The 22,549-nt window shown below is 42.5% G+C and overlaps 1 protein-coding gene across 1 annotated transcript; it reads right to left on the reverse strand.

The window, feature by feature from the left end:
• Positions 1 to 111: 111 nt before the first annotated feature.
• On the reverse strand, positions 112 to 22,312 carry LOC127456329 (gliomedin-like). Its single transcript, XM_051724774.1, has 10 exons — positions 21,619 to 22,312; positions 19,465 to 19,516; positions 19,354 to 19,371; positions 19,170 to 19,259; positions 12,878 to 12,988; positions 12,588 to 12,716; positions 12,419 to 12,484; positions 12,200 to 12,325; positions 10,784 to 10,934; positions 112 to 3,289 (listed from the first exon to the last, which is right to left on the reverse strand). Exons 1-10 carry the CDS (start codon positions 22,066 to 22,068, stop codon positions 2,824 to 2,826), a joined length of 1,659 nt encoding a protein of 552 aa, XP_051580734.1. The 5' UTR covers positions 22,069 to 22,312; the 3' UTR covers positions 112 to 2,823.
• Positions 22,313 to 22,549: the final 237 nt, after the last annotated feature.

Here is a 22,549-nt window from a genome sequence, read left to right on the forward strand (position 1 = left end):
TTTAAAGCCTGGTTCACTTTTGCTCTTTCAACACCATATGTCTTTCGATTCAGCTATTTCAGGATTTATTTGTTTCCACACATTTGTAGCTACAAATACAAGCATACAGTAAAAATTGAACCATATTTGTCAAATACATTTTGTGCCTTACGTACGTTCTTGCAGTGTAACACAACATCTACAATTTAAAGTCAACAAGAAATCGTAATTAACGGTTTTAATACATGTTTTTGGACTTGATGTGAACAATTCGTCAGTATATTATTCCAAAGGAAAAAAATGGGTAACACTATTTTAAGGATCCACAATAATGCACTAATTAAGCATGATTAAGATAGTAATTAATAATGTAAAGGAAGGCTATTTAGCCATAATTTACATCTTAAATATAAAATATATAAAATCTTATTTTTAATAGAAAGTAATGTAATAATGCTCAATTTCTAATTAACTGAATGAAGAGTGAGGCTATTAAATGTCTTATTTTTGTGTAGAATGTAATATAACTAATGGTTGTTTCCAATATTAATATTGATTGTTTGTTAATTTTGATCAATTATCAAATAATATCAATTGTTTGAAAATTTTACCTATTCAAGTTATTGGTGTGTTTTGTATTTGTTAGGTGGTATTCAAGTTTATTTAATTATATTAAGACGTAAGTAGTATTGGTTTTACTAAGTTGTTACTAATAAATGTCCAAAGTCTTAAAATAAAGACAATTTGACTCCCTGTTCTAAATTGAAAAATGTATTAGGCATTTACAGTATTTGCAGTAAACATATTTTTCAGGTCTGGCTCCAGTCTATTATGGAACGGTCATTTTTCAAGATCAAATCAATTAACGATAGATAAATTCAAGTCCTGTCATGCATTTTGTCTCTTGTTGAATATCCTATTTCATTCAAGTACATCACAATATGGAAGAAAAATTAACATTGCGAATTTAAGAAAGACTATTGAAATTTCCTATTTGAACATGGTTCCCACAGTCATGGAAAACCTGGAAATATGAGGGAGTTTTAAAATAGGGATTTCCAGGCCTGGTAAAGTCATTTAAATGAGTTAAATCTCAAAAAGTCTGGACATTTCTATTGTAAATATAAGCTTTTCTAGTTATGTTTTGCTCTAAAATATATAACTGGTCGGAAATAGCTCTATGAGAGGGCAAACTTTAACCTTGTGCGACCCCACCTCCACGCATGTGGACGTTGTATTTTCTCTTCACTGTATGCAACACATTATTTTAAATTAGTTTAAACCAACTGAATACTGTTTACAAGACTCTAGATTGTAATTTAAGGGTTAACTTCTGCCGCACCGAGTCACAGCATGCTGTTGCTTTCCTGGAAGCGCTTCTACGGGCGCAGAGCCAACAAAAGTGCCTCTGGTAAGAAACCTCAGTTTTTTCAAGACACCTGTTTGGGTGTAAAGAGTAGCATCTCTATTTTTTTTATTTTTTTTTATTTTTTTTTTATATGCCACTTTAAAAGTTGCATACATTTTTCATGCATCAGCGCACTGATAAACATGAAGTCCACATACGTGAAAATTGGGACAGTATTCCCTCAAAAGTTGAAAAAACATTAGTTATTTTGAATACATTTAAACATTTACACATCTGTGGGTCATTTTGCTTCATTTTAATATAAATGTTGTTATATAAATGTTGTTATATTTTATTTTGTTATCTCTGTACAATACGGTTCTATTCATTAACATTAGTAAATGCATTCCTATATATTTACTGTGCATTTTCACATTGAGAATAAATGTATTCACCAAAAGCTGAAAAATGTTGCTTTCAGAGGCTTTATAAGGAGATAGGATGAAAATCAGGTGCATTCTGAACTGTTCTGAGACCAGTGCAGACAGACAGCACACTGTAGGTTAAGTCATTCACTAAATTAGGAGCAAGGGAGCATCCTATATCTTTCTATGCAGCTAAGTGCATTCAGTCCTAAAATCTGACCAAAAGTTCAGTTTCAAGCTGCAGATGATGTTTGGACCACTCAACATGTTTGGCAGACATGGGACAATGGTAATCAGTACATAGATTCAGCATTTATAATGTATAATTTTATTTTAACATGGTTGGCAGTGATTGGACGATGCTGGTCATTACTCTGAATCAGAATTATGATAATTTCTGGTGTAACATCTGTAACGTCTCAAAACATGAATAACCAACACTTCTGGAAACATAATAAACAATTTAATGAAAAAACTAACTTTCTATAGCTTGGTATTTTTTAAAATTTCACAACTTAGTCACACTGTCCACATATGAGGATATATTTATTTTTTGCTTGTATATTAGGTGCTACTAGTTACAAATCAAAAATAAATTACATAGAAACTATATTGATTATATACATTCTGTAAGCCTCATTCAATAAACCTCTCACATGAGTGAATTGCTGTGTAAATCTTTTAGAAGACAATTTTTGAAGAATGATTTTACAAACGACAAATTAGTTCTGCTTATGTTTTAGGAACGAAGCCTATTGAATTGATAGAGGAAATGTTTACTTTAAACCCATGTTAGCAAACAAAAAAGAAAATGCAGAATATAACAGTCAAAATTATACATAAATAATAAATATATGAATATGAAGATAAATATATCTTATTTACAGCATTGACTCTATTACTAGATTAACAATTTTACTTGATTAATCATCTGCTCAAGAAAAAGGAAACATTGGTACGCATATAGGCAAAAATTAAATAATTAGTTATTATTTACTATAAAATACTAAAAGACTTCACATGACAAAACAAAACGCTGCAAACAACGAAGTACTCCAATGATTTCATCAATTATTCATCAGATAGAAACTGAACTTGGTATGACTTGACATAGCTGCTGTCCCACACATACAGATGTTTGTCTCTGGGGTTGTATGAGATCATTGCTAGAACTCCTCCAGGTGCCCTCAGATCCAAGCTGACACTGACAGGCTTTTCTTTCAGGAGGTCAAATGCGTAGGTCACCTTTGTGTCTTTAGTGTCCGTGACGTAGAGGATCCCGCAAGCGATAAACATGTTTCCAGCTTTGGTCCTAGGGTAGGTGGTGTTGATGTAGCTGGTGACGGAGAACGTCTTCTCATCCATTCGAGCCACCATAATGTTGTCGTCAATGCTGGAGGCAAACATAATCCACAGACCGTTCTCATCCACTGCTAATTTAAAATACGTCTTTGAGTTCTGAAGGAGGTAGGACAGGTTGTGATACAGGGCATTTTCAATACTCAGTGTGTGTAAGATCTTTGTTTGAAGGTCAAACCTGTGAATATTGGAGAATAAGGATACGTTTATTTAGATAATAAAATACATTTAACAAACTTCCAAACACTTTAAAGATGTTTCCAACCTTTACAAACAACTGGATTTTCTTTATAAGAAATATGAAGACACTTTATAATTACTTTCATTGAAAACTTTAGCATTACATTATATAATGCTTAAATCAGATTATCAGAATTCATTTAAAATAGTTCTGTATATACAGGATCTTCTCTGCTCACCCCCTGCAGTACCTCCACAGACCCCTGGTTTTAAAGGAATAATTCTCCCATAAATGAAAATTCTGTTAACATTTACTCACCTTCATGTTGTTCCAAATCCATATAGTTTTTTTTTTTCCTTCATGGAATTCAAAATGAAATATTTAGCATAAATATGTGTTCTTTTTTACAGACCCTCTTAGAAGACGGGAATTATTTATTTAATTATTTTTTTCTGAAATAGTTTTGCATTCCCGTGCAAAAAGTTTGCATGCCCCTGCAAAAAATGCCATGGTTTTACTACAGTAACCATATTTTAACCCTGATATTCGTAGTGAAACTATAGTGATAATACAAGAAAACTAAAACTTTGGTAATAAATATTATAATTATGTGGTTATTATGTAGTAACCATAGTTTTTGGCGGAAATCAATTTTCAATAGCAATACTCTAGTAACCATGATTGTTGTAGGCTAACGATGTTTTGTGTTTTTTTTTTTTTTTTTTTTTTTTGCCGGAATACATGGTTTTACTATAGTGATACTGTAGTAACTATGAAAAGTAAGTAACCATGTTTTTTAAATTACATGGTTTTACTATAGTAATATTGTAGCAACCATGACTGTTGTAGGCTATGTTTTTTTTTTTTTTGCCGGAATACATGGTTTTACTATAGTGATACTGTAGTAACTATGAAAAGTAAGTTAAGTAACCATGTTTTTTTTGGCAGAAACTTAACCATTAAATAGATTAACCATGGTAGTGCTTGAGGTTCCTATGGTTTTACTACAAATACCATAAACACTCAGAGTATTCAATGACGTTTGACAACAAACTTTTTTATTTTTTTTTGACGGAAACTATGGTTTTACTATAGTAATATTGTAGCAACCATGACTGTTGTAGGCTAACTATGTTTTTTTGTTTGTTTTTTTTTTGGCGGAAACCATGGTTCCCTATCTGTCACTCACTCGAAGTTGTGTTGATGTAGTGACACTAGGGGTCACTCTTGGGAGCCCCAAACACCTCTGCTTTTTTGAAAAAAGGCCAATGAGAATTGGCGAGTGGAATTTGCATGCAACTCCCCCGGACATACGGGTATAAAAGGAGCTGGTATGCAACCACTCATTCAGACTTTCTCTTTGGAGCCAAGCGGTTGTATTCAGTGCACTGAATTCAATTCCCTCCAAAGACGCACCTCAAAACTTCTGGATTTATGGTGCATTTCAGCGGCTTCTCCCCCTCTGCACCCGTGGAGTGCAAAGAACGCCCCTGGGAGCTTCGGCAGAGCGAAAATAAGAGAGTATATTCTAAAAGAGTATATTTTCATTCACAAAAAGAGCGGCACACACATGGAACGTCTTTTTAAAAATGCCTATCCATTTGTGTGTTATTCCTGGTTGCGGTCGTTATCTCTCAGCTTCTGATGGCCACGATCGCTGTCTTACGTGTCTGGGCACTGCCCATGTGGAGACATCGTTCGTGGATGAGTCATGTCCTCATTGCGAGAACATGACCATGGCAACGTTGTGGTCGCAGCTTGCTTTCGGCTCCCCGCACTGGTCCTTCTACCTACGGGTTTGAGGCCGCGTCGGTTAGCACTGGGGGTGATTTGGGGACATCAATGGGACCACCTCCACCGGGTATCCCCCCACGGACCTCCCATTCCCCAGCATGCTCACTTTCCCCGATCGGGCTCTCGCACGAGACCGCCGACTCATCTCAGCCTGAGTTCGACTTCTCATTCGGAGCTCTGGAAGACGATGAGTTATCAAGCACAGCATCGGAGAGCGGGCTCGTCCAGTCTGATGCAGAGGCTTCGGCTGGGCTTCCTCCTTCGGGAACAGTCGCCAAGTCTCACGCCGACGCGGAAATGACGGACATGCTTTCCCGGGCGGCCATGAGCGTCGGGCTAGAGTGGAACCCTCCACTCTCCCCTGAACCCTCACGGCTCGACGATTGGTTCCTGGGCTCGGGGTGCCGCCCACGGCCACGCCCCGCCCCCATTCCTTTCTTCCCGGAAGTTTTATTTTTTTTGGCGGAATATATGGTTTTACTATAGTGATACTGTAGTAACTATGAAAAGTAAGTAACTATGTTTTTTTGGCAGAAACTGAGAATTGGCGAGTGGAATTTGCATGCCACTCCCACGGACATACGGGTACAAAAGGAGCTGGTATGCAACCACTTATTCAGATTTTTTCTTCGGAGTCGAGCGGTTCTATTCATTGAAGCTGAATTCATCCGTGAAGTTCATTCACCTTGTCTGCTGGATTCTACGGCGCATTTCAGCGGCTTCTCCCCCTCTGCACCCATGGAGTGCAGAGAACGCCCCTGGGCACTTCAGCAGAAACAACTAAAAGAGTATATTAAAAAAAAAAAGAGTATATTTTCTTTCTAAAAGAGCGGCACACACGGAATGTGTTTTTAAAGATGCCTTTCTGTCTGTGTGTTATTCCTGGTTGTGGTCGATATCACTCCACTTCTGGTGGTCACGATCGCTGTCTTATGTGTCTGGGCACTGTCCACGCAAAGACATAGTTCGTGGATGGGTCTTGTCCTCACTGCGAGAACATGACCATGGCAACGTTGTGGCCGCGGCTTGCATTTGTAAGAAAGCAAGCCACCCCAACGGCTCCCTGCCTCGGTCTTTCTACCTACGGGTATGAGGCCGTGCCGGATAGCACCTGGGGCGATTTGGGGACGTCAATGGGACTACCTCTGCCGGGTATCCCCCCACGGACCTCCCATTACCCAGCATGCTTGATTGCTCCGGTCGGGCGCTCAGACGAGATCGCCAGCTCATCTCATGGCGAGTTCGACATCTCGTTCGGAGCCCGGGAAGAAGACAAGTTATCGAGCGCAGCATCGGAGAGCGGGCTCGTCCAGTCGGACGCAGAGGCTTCGACTGGGCTTCCTCCTTCGGGAGTGATCGTCCAGTCCCAGGCCAACGCGGAAATGACGGACATGTTTTCCCGGGTGGCCACGAGCGTCGGGCTAGAGTGGAACCCCTCTGCTCTCCCCTGAACCCTCGCGGCTCGACGATTGGTTCCTGGGCTCGGGGCGCCGCCCACGGCCATGACCCACCCCTGTTACTTTCTTCCCGGAAGTGCATGAGGAGCTGACAAGATTGTAGGAGGCATCTTTTACTGCCTGGTCCCGGTCTTTCAGCTCCCCCGCTCTCGCTACCCTTGACGGTGGAGCAGCCAGGGGGTATTCAGTGATCCCCCAGGTGGATAAGGTGCTCGTGGTGCACTTGTGTCCGCAGAGCGCCACCACCTGGCATGGTTGCCTGAAACTCACGTCCAGGGCCTGTAGGTTTACGTCGTCCCTGACGGCTAGAGCCTACGGTGCCGCTGGACAAGCCGCCTCCGCCCTGCACACCATGGCTCTCCTGCAAGTACCCCAAGCCAAGGTGCTAAAAGAACTGCACGAGGGTAGTTCTGACCCGGGATTGATGCAGGAACTGTGGTTGGCGTCCGACCTCGCTCTCCGGGTGACGAAGGTCACAGCGCGGTCTCTCGGGCAGGCGATGTCCACCCTGGTGGTCCAGGAGTGCCACCTTTGGCTCAACTTGGTTGAGATGCGCGAGGCTGACAAGGCACGGTTCCTTGATGCCCCCATCTCCCAGGTTTGCCTATTCGGTGACACCGTCAAGGACTTTGTCCAGCAGTTCTCTGCGGTGAAGCAGCAGACGGAGGCCATACAGCACATCCTGCCCCGGCACGGCTCAAGACCCCACACCCCATCTGCGCGTCACCAAGGGCGTCCTCCTGCAACTACAACACCGGCTCCGCCACAGCCCGCCCTCATGGCACGGCCCCGGCGTGGAGCCCAGCGCAAGAAGCAGACACCACCCATCTCATGGCCGGTTGCCAAGAACCCGAGGAAGGCTTCGAAGCGTCCCTGAGACGGGTGACCTAGGAGCAAGGAGACCCGCTTCTCCGGAGCTGGTGAGCAGACCACTCCATCCCCCGGTGGAGGGCCGGGAGGAGAATCTTTTGTTTCATTTTCATTTAATTTCGCCACATGTCCAACAGGCTGCGGTACCCAAAAATTCAACAAAAGAGCGGTTTTCTTGTTCCCTGGGTCACATGTTCGGTGTGCACGGCCGTCGTCATGACCACCGTCCACCATCCCATCTTTGCAGGTATGGTGCCCCAGCGGCAGTCCCCTCGCCCCTGTGCACCCAGCAGTGGCACAAACACGCCCACACGGGATTGGGTCTGGTGGACTACGCAGACGAGACTCCTCTTCGCCCCTCCTCGGCCAATCTTATGGTGGGCAGCAGGAGCCAGGTAAGTGCTTCGATGTCCCTGGACTTAGCACAGCCGGGAGGCCCCACCCACCAGTACATCTGACGTGATCATTCCCTTGGTCCCCTTTCGCCCGGAGTTTGGAAGCATGGCTCATGCTTTCCAACCCGTCGCGATGACTGACCCGGACCATCCGACTCGGCTACGCAATTCAGTTCACCAGGAGCCCGCCCAGGTTCAGTGCCATCCGCTTCACCTCAGTGAAGGGCGAGAACGCCGCTACCTTGCATGCGGAGATCGCTACCCTACTCAGTCTCAGTCACAAACGAGGCGTTCAGACAGAGAGCAGCGGTTCCACTGAAACTTTTTCAGAGGCTCCTGGGGCATATGGCATCCTCACCACTGCTAACCACACCGCTCGGGTTGATGCATATGAGACCGCTTCAGCACTGGCTTCAGACTCGAGTCCCACGGTGGTAGACATGATCACTCAGGCTAGGGCTCCCTCTACGAGGTGCCTGTATGCTTGGAGTGGTGTCTCTTTGGTAAGTGATGTTTTTCCCGACACGAAGACCCCCAGAGATGCGCATTCGGATCAGTGCTTTCCTTCCTGCAGGAGAGGCTGGAGGGGCGGCTGTCCCCCTCCACCCTGAAGGTGTATGTAGCCGCTATTTCGGCACATCACGATGCACAATATGGTAAGTATTTGGGAAGCACGACTTGATCATCAGGTTCCTGAGAGGCACTAGGAGGTTGAATCCCCCAGACCGCACCTCGTCCCCTCAGGGACCTCTCTGTAGTCCTTCGGGGCCTACAGGGAGCTCCCTTTGAGCCCTTGGAGTCAGCTGAGCTTAAGGCACTCTCTTTGAAGACTGTCCTCCTGACTGCGCTCACTTCCATCAAAAGGGTAGGGGACCTGCAGGCATTCTCTGTCAGTGAATCGTGCCTGGAGTTCAGTCCGGGTTACTCTCACATGATCCTGAGACCCTGACCGGGCTATGTGCCCAAGGTTCCCACGACTCCTTTTAGGGATCAGGTGGTGAACCTGCAAGTGCTGCCCCAGGAGGAGGCAGACCCAGCCTTGGCGTTGCTGTGTCTCGTGCGAGCTTTACGCATCTATTTGGATCACACGCAGAGCCTTAGAAGCTCCGTGCAGCTCTTTGTTTGCTTTGGTGGACAGCGGAAAGGAAGCGCTGTCCCCAAACAGAGGATTGCCCACTGGGTCCTCGACGCCATCACGATGGCATATCAGGCTCAGGACGAGCCACCCCCTGCGGGGTTATGAGCCCACTCCACCAGGAGTGTGGCGACCTCCTGGGCCCTTGCCAGTGGCGCCTCTTTGGCAGACATCTGCAGAGCAGTGGGCTGGGCAACACCCAACACCTTTGCGAGGTTCTACAATCTCCGGGTTTAGCTGGTCTCGTCCCGTGTATTGGCAGGCACGAGCAGGTAAGTTTCAGGACAACTGGCCGGGTGTACCGCTTGCACATAGCGCCTTTCCCCTCCCTTGAGGTGAAGTCGTGCGCTCTTGACTCCCAGTCGTGTTCACAGACTGTGATCCCTGGATGTCTTTCCTGCTTAGCCCTCTGGCAGCTGAGTTTGCAGAGAAACTTGCTGACCGGCCCAGTACGTGCGCTAATGAGCCCCTGTACTGAGGTAGGTACTCCACATGTGCTGGTTCCCCGAAGGCGACCCCATGTGATATCTTCCGCAGAATTGTTTCCCTGACGTCAAACTGCGTCTTCCTTGGGCAGAGGCCCCTCTGCCCCCGGTCGCCATGCTCTGTAGAAACTCCTCCCCCTTCAGGTAGGACCTACCATGGGAACTCTCCACATGACATATTTCCGACAAGACTCGGTAAGACCATGTAATGTATTCCACTCAAAATGCCCCCCCCCACTTTTGGGCGGGGTGTGGTCTCCGCGGTGTCTTCCCCTTGGGAGGGACACCCCCCGACGCAGACACTTATGGCTCCCAGTCAGTTAACAAATTCCACTCTTTTTGGGGAGAAAAGAGAGGGAAAAGAGGCCTCGGCTGGGCTAGCCTGTCCCTATAGTTGGGCAGTCAACTTGTTCCTGATGGACCGTTCGACGCTCATAAGAGCATTGGGGGAGGTTACGTGACGGCCTGGTGCGCTGGCTACGAGGCACACATCAGTCTGCCCGTCACACACCGCCAGTTCACGCAACACAGTTCAGCTAGTTGTGGCATTTTGTATAGGGACCCCTAGTGTCACTACATCGACACAACGTCGAGTGAGTGACAGATAGGGAATGTCCTGGTTACTTTCATAACCTCCGTTCCCTGATGGAGGGAACGAGACGTTGTGTCCCTCTTGCCACAACGCTGAACTACCCGCTGAAATGGCCGGGACCTGGTCTCTGCTCCTCAGCACAAAACCTGAAAGAGTGGTTGCATACCAGCTCCTTTTCTACCCGAATGTCCGGGGGAGTGGCACGCAAATTCCACTCACCAATTCTCATTGGCCTTTTTTCAAAAAAGCAGAGGTGTTTGGGGCTTCCAAGAGTGACCCCTAGTGTCACTACATCGACACAACATCTCGTTCCCTCCATCAGGGAACGGAGGTTACGAAAGTAACCAGGACGTTTTGTTTGGCAGAAACTTAACCATTAAATAGATTAACCATGGTAATGCTTGAGGTTCCTATGGTTTTACTACAAATACTATAAACACTAAGAGTACTCAATGATGTTTGACAACATTGATGTCAAATTCTCGACACTCCATATTTGAATTGAATGCGAGTGCAAATGAGATATCAAAACTATGGCAGAGGGCAAGTTTTCAGCGAAAATAATTTAAATTTCCTTTCACAAAATGATTATATGGCTTGTATGAACTACTGTTACGGTGAACACACCTACCATTACGGAACAGCACTCTGTACATTATGGTATTATTTCTTATTTTGTGTAAGGAGCAACATAATGGTTTTTTTTATTATTATTTTTTTTTTAGGTGGAATAACCCTTTTAGCACTTGAAAACATGTCCTACTTTGCAATATTAAAGGTTCCAGCGATGTGGTAGAACATGGAGCCGTTATGTATAGCATGGCCGCAACCTTGGAAAAACTTCCTGACGTCAATGGACTCACTGCTGCTGTTCTGGAATGCTGCAATGCTGTTATACTCCTTTATGATACGACCTGAAAAATACAGCATCATGAAACGGGTGGAAAACCATTAAAGCCAAAGTCCTTTTTTGACTGAAATCTCCAAAATGTTTAGCTATGTTCTTATATATATATATATATATATATATATATATATATAAAACATATGTCCAATCACAAATAAATCTGACATCAGAAATATAAATATATCATATAAAAAATCTGCTAATGTGCAAAACACCGGTTTACTTGGTCACTGCACATTTCCCATAGAATAAAATTATGTTATTGCTTAAATGTCAGGGACTTTATTAAGTATTTGAAGGAAGGGTTACACTTTATAATAACTACTTAATATAAAGTATTTGTTAAGCATTAGTTTATAGTTAATTGATACAAATTAGTTACAAATATTGTTTCTACGTTATTACATTAATAGGCTACATTCAAATATTATGTTATTCATTAAAACATGCGTATTATTAAATCTGTAGAGTTGTTTAAATCGCAATTTTAACGGTCATTTTAGGGTTTTATGGTTTAAAGGTTAGTAACTGATTTTATTCAACTAAAATCATGTTAACAAGCATATTGTTTACGTCCTGTGGTGATACTTTTGAAAGTGTATAAAGGAAGTACAAGTCAAAATATATATATATTTTTTTGATAATTATGCCACAAATGCTGTCGATTGAGCATAACTTGAAGAAAAAAATACAATAAAAAAAAAAAACTGAATATTCTTTTAATTAAGCATTCATATATGTCCAATTCATTACATTAATAAATGTATAAATAATGTATTTATTACTTATGGATTTATACCTTCTTACTGTTCTCATAACACTTCTTTACCACTGGTTTGCATCAAATGAAATACATTAGTTAGGTACAGTTGACAAGTTGTTTTCTAAGTAAAATAAATTATTTTCAAACTGCTTATATTTGAACATATTAAAAAATAATAAGTCATTTGCAATAGAAAATATAAATGAATAACAGACCATTTGTATATACTCTATGAACTGTATTAACTGCATTAACAATCTAAGAACAACAATTTATAAATTATTAATAAACTATAAACGAATGCTTTGCAAATACTTTATACCGTGCAGTTGTTGAAAACGTAAAGTGTTACTGAAGGAACAAATATTAAAACAATGTTTTCAATAATATTTGTGTCCATAATACTATTTTTATGTAGTGTTTATGAAGTGTTTTCCAAAAGCAATTTGACTTTTAAGTTTCTCATTCAATACTTTTCAAAGAGTTTCCATGTGCTGTCTCTTTGGTACCTGAGAAATGTTCTGCTACCCAGATCTTCTCATCACCCTGAGCTGCAGTGTCCATCATCCAAGCTCCAAACGTGCTGCTCATTTTCATCAGGTGTCTGGGATTCAGCACGGACTTTATCATGCAATCTGACAAACACAAATACACACTGTCACATCTAATGTAGGGTTCATGTAGGCCGTTATCAGTAACAGAACAGCTCATTTTGCTCTGGTTGGTACCATTTATCTTCCATGATGCCATTTTCTGGCTGATGTTGTCATCGTTTGGGACTGAATTCAGGTGACCTAAAGAGAAAATGTCACTACATCAAAATTTGGAGAAAAACCTTGTCTGGTTCTTGGACATTCTGTCTTGATATTAATTATAAAATTGTTCCCGATCACTCACCCACAGACTCCTTCACCATGTGGACATGTGCTCTGTGGTTCCTGTGTCTTGGGGGCCCCTGGGGCCCAGGGGGTCCTGGAGGGCCGGGTGGACCGGGGAAGCCAGGGGGTCCCACTGGACCAGGTGGACCTGCAGATTACAGCAGAAAGAAATATCACTAAACATAGCTGTGATCACAGAAGTACATGGTCCAATTTCCAAGGTGGCCTCAAGATGACTTAAACTGATTTAAAATGTTATATTAAAATAAATTGATTAATAAAAATTAAGAAATCAAGACTACATTGTACCTTCTATAATGACATCATTTGAAGGTTCGCCCTTTTCTCCAGGGGGTCCCAGAGGTCCAGGATCGCCTTTCTCTCCCTTCTCACCAGGATCACCATTCTCACCTGGAGGACCTTCACAAAAACCCAAAATCATTCACTAATGGCTCCATGTGACTCCACTCTCAAATGATTCTGGCCATCACCTGTGTTGGGTAAGTTATTCAAAAAAAGTAATCCACTACAAATGTCTAATTAATTGTCTAAAACGTTAACATGATTACTAATTACTTTTAAGTTACTTTCTGAAACACTTTTTACGCTCAACAATTAAAAGAAAATATATATATTTTCTCGCTTATTTTCTCCCCTAACCCCCCTTCCATCAGCTATCACTACTGAGGGCGACTCCCAAGGAAGGTAATTGCTATCGCGGGTGACCCAGGAACGAGATCAATATCGACGAGGATAGCAAAGCACCCTCCTATCCCCCGTCGGATGGCAAGAGGCACCGTGCATTTGACATTGCCGTAGGCCCTGCCCTTTACTAAGGACAGACTTATGTGAACCTAATTCATTTATAAAATTATTTTACATAGTATTATTTTAGAAATATGTCTACCCCTACTAATGTATTTAAAAGTAATGAAATTATTTTAAAGTCAGTAACTGTAATCTGGTTTAAAAATTTTTTAAATGCAATGTATTACACTACTTTTTGAAAGTTATCAGATTACAGTAACTAATTACTTTGTTATCAGATTACACTCAACACTGGCCATCATGGATATTTAATAAACACCTATAGGTAGTTGTAGTAATATTGGATTGAGTCCACCCTAGTTAAGTTGGAGTCAAAACCATCTGCTGGTTGCAGAAGAAAATATCTCGGTTATGTGAAGCATAACCCTGGTTCCCTGAAGTGCGAACGAGATGCTGCATAATCGCATTGGGACATGCCCTGAGTGTCATGTGGTCTGAAGCCCTTATACAATCACGCCATATATTGGCTGATAGCGCTTAAGTGACGCCCCTAGGGAGTTAAGTCATGGGTTCCATAAAGGTGCTTGCTTCGAGCCATTGAGACTTTTATCTACATGAAGGCATGACCCTATGCAGCTGCTAGAGAGTATGGCCAATTTACGCAGTGTCTCATTCCCACTCAGGGAACCAGGGTTATGCTTCACGTAACCGAGATATTACCTTTCGTAGGAACTCGAGCTGCGTAATCGCATTGGGAACGATATACATTCACACCATGCGAACAGTAGCTGCCAACTGTCTACGCCCATGTGGCAAGCATATAGCAGCACACAAGTGAGCTAAAGCATCTAAAATAAAAAAGAGGGAATTATGAGTTTATTCCTGTTCCAACAGAGAGAACCTGGGAAGCAATAGTCAAACCCTCGTCCAGATTATAAAATCTAACAAATGTATGCAAAGAGGTCCATCCTGCCACCATAAAAATGTCCTCCAAAGACACACCCCAAGCCAAAGCCCATGAGGATGCCATGCTCCTCGTAGAATGAGCTCGAATACCAAGGCGAAGGTAAACCGCGCACTTCGTTAGCTCTTGAAATTGCATCAACTAGCCTATGAGACAGTCTTTGCTTTGACACTGAAACACCATTGTTGTGGCCACCAAAGCACACAAACAACTGCTCAGACTTACTGGCTAGTACGGTCAACTTAAACTTGCAGCACCCAAACTGGGCAAAGCATATGCAATCTTTCATGCTCCTCTGACTCAAATGGGAGAGGATAGAAAGCCTGAAAATTAATAGTCTGCGAGCGAAATGATGTAGAAACGACCTTGGGCAAAGAGCCCAAGCAAGGTCCTGACACCACCCTTGAACACCCTGGCACAAAATCCATACATAAGGGATTAATCGACAGGGCATGCAAATCACCATCCCTTTTAAATGATGCAACGCCACCAGCAGGGCCGTTTTAAGAGTCAGAAAATTATCAACGACTGTTGCCAAGGGCTTAAACGGAGCACCCGAGAGCACCTCTAAAACAACAGATAAATACCATAAAGGAACGCGGATGGGATGAAAAGGTCTTAGCCTGCGTACCCCACACATAAACGAGAGACAAAAGAATGTCTACCGACAGAGACTCCATTGATATGCACATGCTCAGCTGCTATAGTGGCAACATAGACTTTAAGCATTGCCGAGGCAACCCCAGCCCCAAAGCGCTCTTGCAAAAAATACAGCACTATACTGACAGGGCAGTGAACTGGATCTTCACCTTGCGCTGTACATCAAGAAGTAAAAATACGGCACTTGAATGTATAAAGCTTCCTAGTTTATGGAGCTCTAGCATTCAGAATGGTATCAGCCACAGCGAGGGATAACCCATCATTCAAAAGTACACCCCGTTGAAGGGCCACACCCATAACTTCCACAAGTCTGGCCGGGGGTGCCAAATTCTCCCCCGAGCCTGAAACAACATGTCTGTTCTGACTGGAATCTTCCAAGGCACTTTCTTCAGGAGAGGGACCAGAGTCTAAATCCATCCTTGAGATGGCCAAAACGGCGCCACTAGCAGAAGCTGAACCCGATCCTCCCAAATTCTCTGCAGAACTGCGTGCAGCAGACTGAATGGTGGAAATGCATAAAGATGCGTTGTCAACCACTGATGTGCCAATACATCAATGCCCAGCAGTGCTGGGGGCAAGAGAGAAAAACCAGAGAGGACAGTGTGACGTCTTGCTCGAAGCAAACAGATCCACTTCTGCTCTGTCGAACCTTCTCCAGATTTGTTCCATAATCTGAGGATGTAATGTCCACTGGACGGGAGATCTGCCCCCAAATTCAACCGGCCCGGAACATGCACGGCTCATAGGGACAGCACACTGTCCCGTGCCCACAGAAGAATGCGACATGCCAGCCTCGGCATGGCATGAGAACGCACTCCTCCCCGGCGAGGGATGTAGGACACCACTGTCCTGTTGTCCGACTGGATAAGGACATGACTGCCCTGGATCTTTGGGAGGAAAAATGTAAACACCAGCAGCACCGTGAACATCTCCAGACAGTTTAAGTGCCAATACTGCCGCTGGCCCGTCCAAACCCCACAGGCTGGACGACTCTCATATAAAGCGCCCCAACCCATGAATGAAATTTGATGTTTTTGCCTTTATTGTATTTAGACATAAATGATGAGTTCCCTGAATGTATCTACAGCAGGGATGCTGACAGAATAAACCTTTTCCCTGGTATTTGAACGGGGGAAAAAAAAAGTGTATGAACATTGGGGGAAATGTTCATTTCAGAAAACTGGTTCAAAATAACAGCCACGGCATTCCTTATGGGGGGACAACGTGTGGTTCTTATGTTCACTGTATGTTTTGTGTACACTTGTGCTTGAAGAACATCTAATTATGTTATGCATGTTCCAAAACCCTTGGTCATGGAGACAGAGGCCGAATTCGATCAGGCAATTATAAAAAGCAGTCACTCTGAATGAATTTACAGCAGAGGATGCCAGATTCATCATCCCTAGCACAGAATGGGGAAGAATGTGCGAACATTCTCAACGGTAGCCACAACGGTCCCAGAATTCTTATGGGGGAACAATGTGTGGTGCTTATGTTCACTGTGTGTTTTGTGTACACTTGTGTTTGCTGAACATTGAATTCTGTTATGCATGACTTGAGACCTCTGGTCATGGAGACAGAGACTGAATTCGGGAAGTGTTTTTTTTTTTTTTTTTTTTTATAATGTTCACTCCCCAGCAAGCTGCGGGTGAAAACTGAACTATATTCTGGTTGTCAGACGTTTGAGGCATGTACAGTGGCGAACTCATCCCGATACTGACCAAAGGGCAAACAGGAGAGAAACCGATACATTTATATTTTCCAGTTTCATTCACTGAATAGGGGCTCATCCTTTGTAACACAGCAAGCCCACCAGGCTCGTGTGTAGACCTATTTTTATCGCACATTAAGTTATATTATGTGTGCCCTGAGACCCTTGGCCATGGAGACAGAGGCAAAACTCAAGCTGAAAACATTCAATGCTCGTTCGCCAGCGTAAATTACGGGGCAGACTGAGCTAAAGTGGTGTACTGAAAAAACAGGTTAGAACTAAACCTGTCCCAACATATAATGGGGGAAAAACACGTAGGACCCAAATAGCGCAAAACACCCTCAAGAAACAAAGTATCGCCTTGACCAACTCATTCCCCAGTGCGAGCCGTGGGGGAAAAAACAATGGAAATTCTAAACGGAGCCGATATTAGCTGAAAGTCATTCCTTAAAGCGATGTGCTTGGTTGGACTGCAAAACCATCTTGTGTAAATCCAACAGCTGACTGAAAATAGTAACATCCATACCGCCACCGAAAAATCGAGCAGAGATAGCAGTGCACATCTCTTGTCTTGTCAGAATGCCCGTGTGGTCCACAAACGGGCGAAGGACAAAAAATTTATAGCATCCCGAAAGAATAATGGCACAGACGAAGCGCTCGCACATTGGTTCGCCATCACACCGTTGGGGAATATTCCCTTATTCCAGCCCCTTTGTTCTGCAGCCAGGCTCATGCATGATCCCATCTGCCACAAGCAGTTCACTTCTAATGGGGAGGGGAGAGAGAGAGAGAAAGGCAGAGGCTGCTCCTCCATTGCCTTATTCATGTGCATTCTCCCAGAATGACACAGAAAAAGACAATAGGGACAAAGGGGACAATTTGTTTCCTTACCTTTAAACGACCAATTCTCTCATACAGCATTTTTAATAGCGATGGCTCAAGATGCGCATGGTAACTCTTTCCCACGCTTGTTCGTCAGAAAATGGCCGCCGAGCTAGGCCTCAAAGCACGTCCGATGAAACATGCGCTTTCGCTCAATGGGAGGGCGATAAACACGAGGAAGAATCCGATGTCCGTTCGCACTCCAATCTTCTCAGGCACAAAGCCGAAATCCCAAACTGCCCCGCTCCAATCTGGAGGCCATGAAACTGGAACAAGTGGGGATAACACCTCGTGGTGAGAAGTTGCAAGCCTCGAACAGTGCCACTGTCCCTGTCGGACCCTTCTAATGTCTGTGAAAAAAACACATTAAAATTGCTCTGAAATTATGCTGTATAAAATGACGTGAGTCGCTTCTTAAATTCCATCCTGTGTTGCCACTCAAAAGGGAGAATAATAATGATCCTCGCTTCGACGTGAGTCGTTTGTACAACACGGGCCAGACGAGATTGTGCACTGAACAACAGAAAATCTGATTCAGTGGTGTAAATCGAGCGCCTTTATGGAGCCCATAACATAGCTCCCTAGGGGCGTCGCTTAAGCGCCATCAGCCAGTAAATTGGTGTGATTGTATAAGGGCTTCAGACCATGTGACACTCAGGGCATGTCCCAATGCGATTAAGCAGTTCAAGTTCCTATGAAAGGGTACCCTAATTGACAATACACTTTCAGTTATAACTAAGGGTTTACTTAACATAAGGGATGTCTTGCAACTGGGCCTTGGGCTTTAACCAGTCAAGTTCAAATCAAGTCTTAAAAGAGCCGAATTGGAAAAACGACAGAGTCAAGACCAGAAAGGATATTTGTTTATGTACCTAGATTAAATTGCAACTCTAAACTTAGCACTAAGCCAGTACATTATTACTTTAAGTTTATATTAACCTTTACAGCTAAGAAAAACAATGCGTCAATATCAGGGGGCAATATCCATTTATGGATATATTGTAGTTGGATTCGAGACCATGCTCAAATCCGAGTCCGGACTCGAGTATCCCAGCTCGGTAAAGTTGTACAGCAGCGTGGTCAGTAGTACTGCAATAATGACTTTTATAAACTACTTGTAATGCATGCTTTCATTGAGAATTGAGATTTGATAGTAAACGATCACTTACCAGTTTGTCATGGAAGTGAAACTAAAACAATGAATCATGGCTGCTCAGCAAGTGTTACAAAATATTCTTATCATCTTTCAGATAAAGACTATTAAAATATTTTCAGAAATGTTGTCACTACGTTACAAAGAATTTCATTCTGGGTCTTTTTATTTATTTGGTGAATTCCAGTGGGCACTAGTGCTTTTGTAGAATAAAGCTTTTAGTCAGCTTTAATCAGAGCTGTGGTCATGAGTTCAGTATTTTTCAGTGGGAGTTCATTGCTTAGTGACTGAAGCAGGATAAAATCCCCCTTCTCTTCCTCGGTAGATGAAGAAAGCAATGAAAAAAAGCAGAATTTACGAGAAGAGGTTTAAAAAGAGGACATTCTCTTTTAGTAGTCCTGTTTTAACTATTCATCCATGTGCATGATGGACCAATTTCCATGTTCTTCCATGTATAGCTGACCTCTTTTCCCTCGTTTTCCATGCACTCCAGGCAACCCTGGAATTCCATCTGTTCCATTAAATCCCGGCATTCCGTCCATACCCGGTAAGCCTGGAATTACATAAAGTAACATTTTTTGATATATATATATATCAGACTTGAAATATAAAACAGACTTTTTTCATTAGAAGAGTTAATTTCCTACCTGGAAGTCCTGGTGGTCCTGTAGAAGATAAAAGTAAATCAAACTGTAAACTTGGAGGAGAAAATAAAGAAGATACTAAAATTAGAAAATAAGAATAAGCACAAGTCTCACCAGTCAGACAAACTCCTTTAGTGCTGTTGCAAATGTCCAGCAGAATTTGAACCTGAAACATCAAATTATTATTAGTAGTAGTAAAAGTAGTAGGTTCCTACTTTATAGCTGTATGAGGATGTAATGATGCTGGCAGCAATGACAGGCAGATGATGATTATGTGAAGAACCCAAGTGCAGTGTTTATTTACATGAAGAGTGAATTCCAAAAACGTGACTACAAAACATAAACATGAACTGAACTAAACTTGACTTGACTTGACTTCCAAAACAACATTACATAAACAATACCTGACAAGAGACAATGGCAAACATGAGGGCTTAAATACACAAACATGGGTAACAAGTAAACAAGACAACCAATCACAAGACTGAACTAATAAACAAGATAACAAGACAATGACCATGAACCAGTGACATAACAGAACTAATAACAAGACTATAACCAATGGGAACAGGACACATGAACATGAGGGAAACAGGATAATCACATGACTTGACATGGAAACAGGGATTCACATGACATGGCAAGGAAACAGGAAATAACATGACATGGAAACACTTTTCAAAATAAAAGACATTAACACAAAACATGAACAAAAACATCTAGACGTGACAGAGGAAAAATCACCAAGAAAAATGTAAGCACTTTTCAGCATAGCCAAACCTTTCTGAGACAAAGACAAAGGATAACAATATAGTTTTAGACTTCCTGAAGAAATGTGAGTGGTGCTTGCCCATGCAAAACTCCACCATAATGCTAGGGTGTTCTGGTTGGCTGCTACTGTAAGTGGTTACTTAGTCAAAAGAACCCACCCCCAAGACATTCTGGTCCATCAATATGGCTTAGGTCCCTCCTTAAATGAAAGTCAATACGGACTTTTTTTTTGCTAGTTTTATTGTTAGCCAGGTGAGAATTGTAAGTCAGTTCACTTAAAAAGCAATAGCACATATTTTCACAACCGTTTGCACAATTAGAGGTATAATTCATGTCTGTAAAGCTCAAATGGAGTTCTGGTGTTGCGGAATTGAACAAACAATAACACTTTACCTTAATGCTCCCGATACCACTTTATATTAGGTGTCTTTAACTACAATTTACTAACATTAAAATACATACAATACAATGTATTAATTGTGTAACTACATGTTGTTCTGCAGAATTCTAAGAAGATTCATATTTGCTGCTACTGAGGTTGAGGTATGGGTAGGTTTAGTGGTAGGGTTAGGGTTTAGATTAGGGTAAACTAAGGGTCGGAATAGGGTTAGGTTTAGGATTAGGAGTACGGTTAACAGTGTAATTACTGATGTAATTAAATGCAGGTACTTTAAATTTAAGTAAAATGCAACGACACATATGTGCATAATAAGAACATTGTAGTAAATATTTAAATACATTGTAGTTAAAGACACCTAATATAAAATGGGTCTGTGTTCCCTTTGATAAGGCTTTATAAATGGGTTCATTGGTGACTAGTAAGTCATTTACAAATGCACTAGAAATCAGTCATTTTCAGTTATAACAACATGAATAAAAAGGGCAACCTTCATGCTATACTTACCAAATAGTGAGTATATTAACTATCATGTTATAAATGCTTAATCATTAATACACTTATTCAGACCTGTATAACCTTTAACAAAGGAACATTAATGCAAAGTGGTACGGAACAAAACCCTAACCCCAAGTAGCAATAGTAATTATAATGCTTATCTTACCTTAGCAAACACAAAATATATTAACAATAATTATATTATAATTTCATATTTATATGTAACTTGAAAATATATTTATAGATCTACCAGCCTAAGATGGATTACTGGTCTTAGTTGGTCTACAGTAGTTGGTCTCCCAGCCTGGCAAAGCTGGTTTAGCTGGTTGGCCAATTGGTCTCTACAGCCTGATCTGCTGACAGTTGCCCAAAACCATTTTAAAACCACTTAACAAACCAACCTGACCAGGCTGGGATACCACCTAAGACCATCAAACCATCTTAAGGGTTGTTAAGGAATGCTTTTACAAATCTACCGGTATGTTTTTTTCTGGTCTTATTTAGTTTTATAATTGATAGATGTAATAATAAAATAGCTCAATAATAGCAGTTAACTCTGTAATTAACAGTGATATTAATCAAGAGATGTTTTTTTCTCTTACTGGCACCATGGAGTACGTCATCATCATCATCATGCCATCCTGCTCTTGCGTTTTGTGTTGGAGAAGCTGCCCATGTCTCAGCTGACGCTGATACTGTAAATCACCCAAGACTTCCTCCTCCAGACCCGCCTCGTGATCTACAATCGGCCGTGTCCCCCGATGTTGCCGGCTGCGCTTGCTTTTTGAGTACTGAAACTCTGCCTCATCTCCATTCACTTGTGTCATGAACTCCACTACAGAACTCTGAGATATCTCCACCATCTGCTCCTCCACCTTGCTCAGGTGAGCCCACAGTTCTCTCTGCTGGACCAGGAGCAGCACCAGACCGGCAGAGTTTATTAACGTCAGTACACACACGCTGAACAGAGCCCAACGCACCTGCCAGGACATCCGGCCACCACACTGCCTGAAGCCTCCCGTTCTCCTCAACTCTGCCAATGGATCCAGCATTCCGACTTAGAGTCCTAGAGAGAACCCCTTCTCAGAAACTTCAAAAAGTCTTTCAAACTTCTAAATTTGCTTCAGTTTTAAAAACTGCAAATCTCACAGATCTCAAAAGTAAGGCTCAATAATAGAAGTGTAGACTATCCCCCTTAAAATAGCGGGAAGGACATGGTGTACAGAAGTGAGAGGACAATTGAAGTCCTTGTTCCAAGTCTGTGTGCGACTGAGAGTTTCTGGGCTCTGTGTTGTTCTGATGTGCTGGAGAAGAACCCTCCACTTGTGCAGTCACCTGATTTATATGCAGTTAAGTCAATTCTTCAGCATGGCCGTGGGCTGACCAGCATAATCCAGATCCAACCAATGATGTGGAAGAAAACTTGAGATGCCGAGAGCCACTGCAAGTCTTCAGTAAACACTTTTCCAATAGTAACAGATATCACAGTTTTCAAGATTCAGGTTGACAAATATCTTCACCTCTGTCTTAAAA

Source organism: Myxocyprinus asiaticus, chromosome 18 (assembly GCF_019703515.2).
Source record: "Myxocyprinus asiaticus isolate MX2 ecotype Aquarium Trade chromosome 18, UBuf_Myxa_2, whole genome shotgun sequence".
Taxonomy (NCBI): domain Eukaryota; kingdom Metazoa; phylum Chordata; class Actinopteri; order Cypriniformes; family Catostomidae; genus Myxocyprinus; species Myxocyprinus asiaticus.

What these genes read in the sequence shown, in the direction of transcription:
- LOC127456329 (XM_051724774.1), bottom strand. Translation starts at nt 22,068, where the DNA reads ATGCTGGATCCATTGGCAGAGTTGAGGAGAACGGGAGGCTTCAGGCAG. An exon ending in TGACGTACTCCATGGTGCCA is followed by an intron (nt 19,517 to 21,618) that starts GTAAGAGAAAAA and finishes TTGATGTTTCAG; the next exon opens with GTTCAAATTCTGCTGGACAT. An exon ending in GGCATCATGGAAGATAAATG is followed by an intron (nt 12,326 to 12,418) that starts GTACCAACCAGA and finishes TGTGTTTGTCAG; the next exon opens with ATTGCATGATAAAGTCCGTG.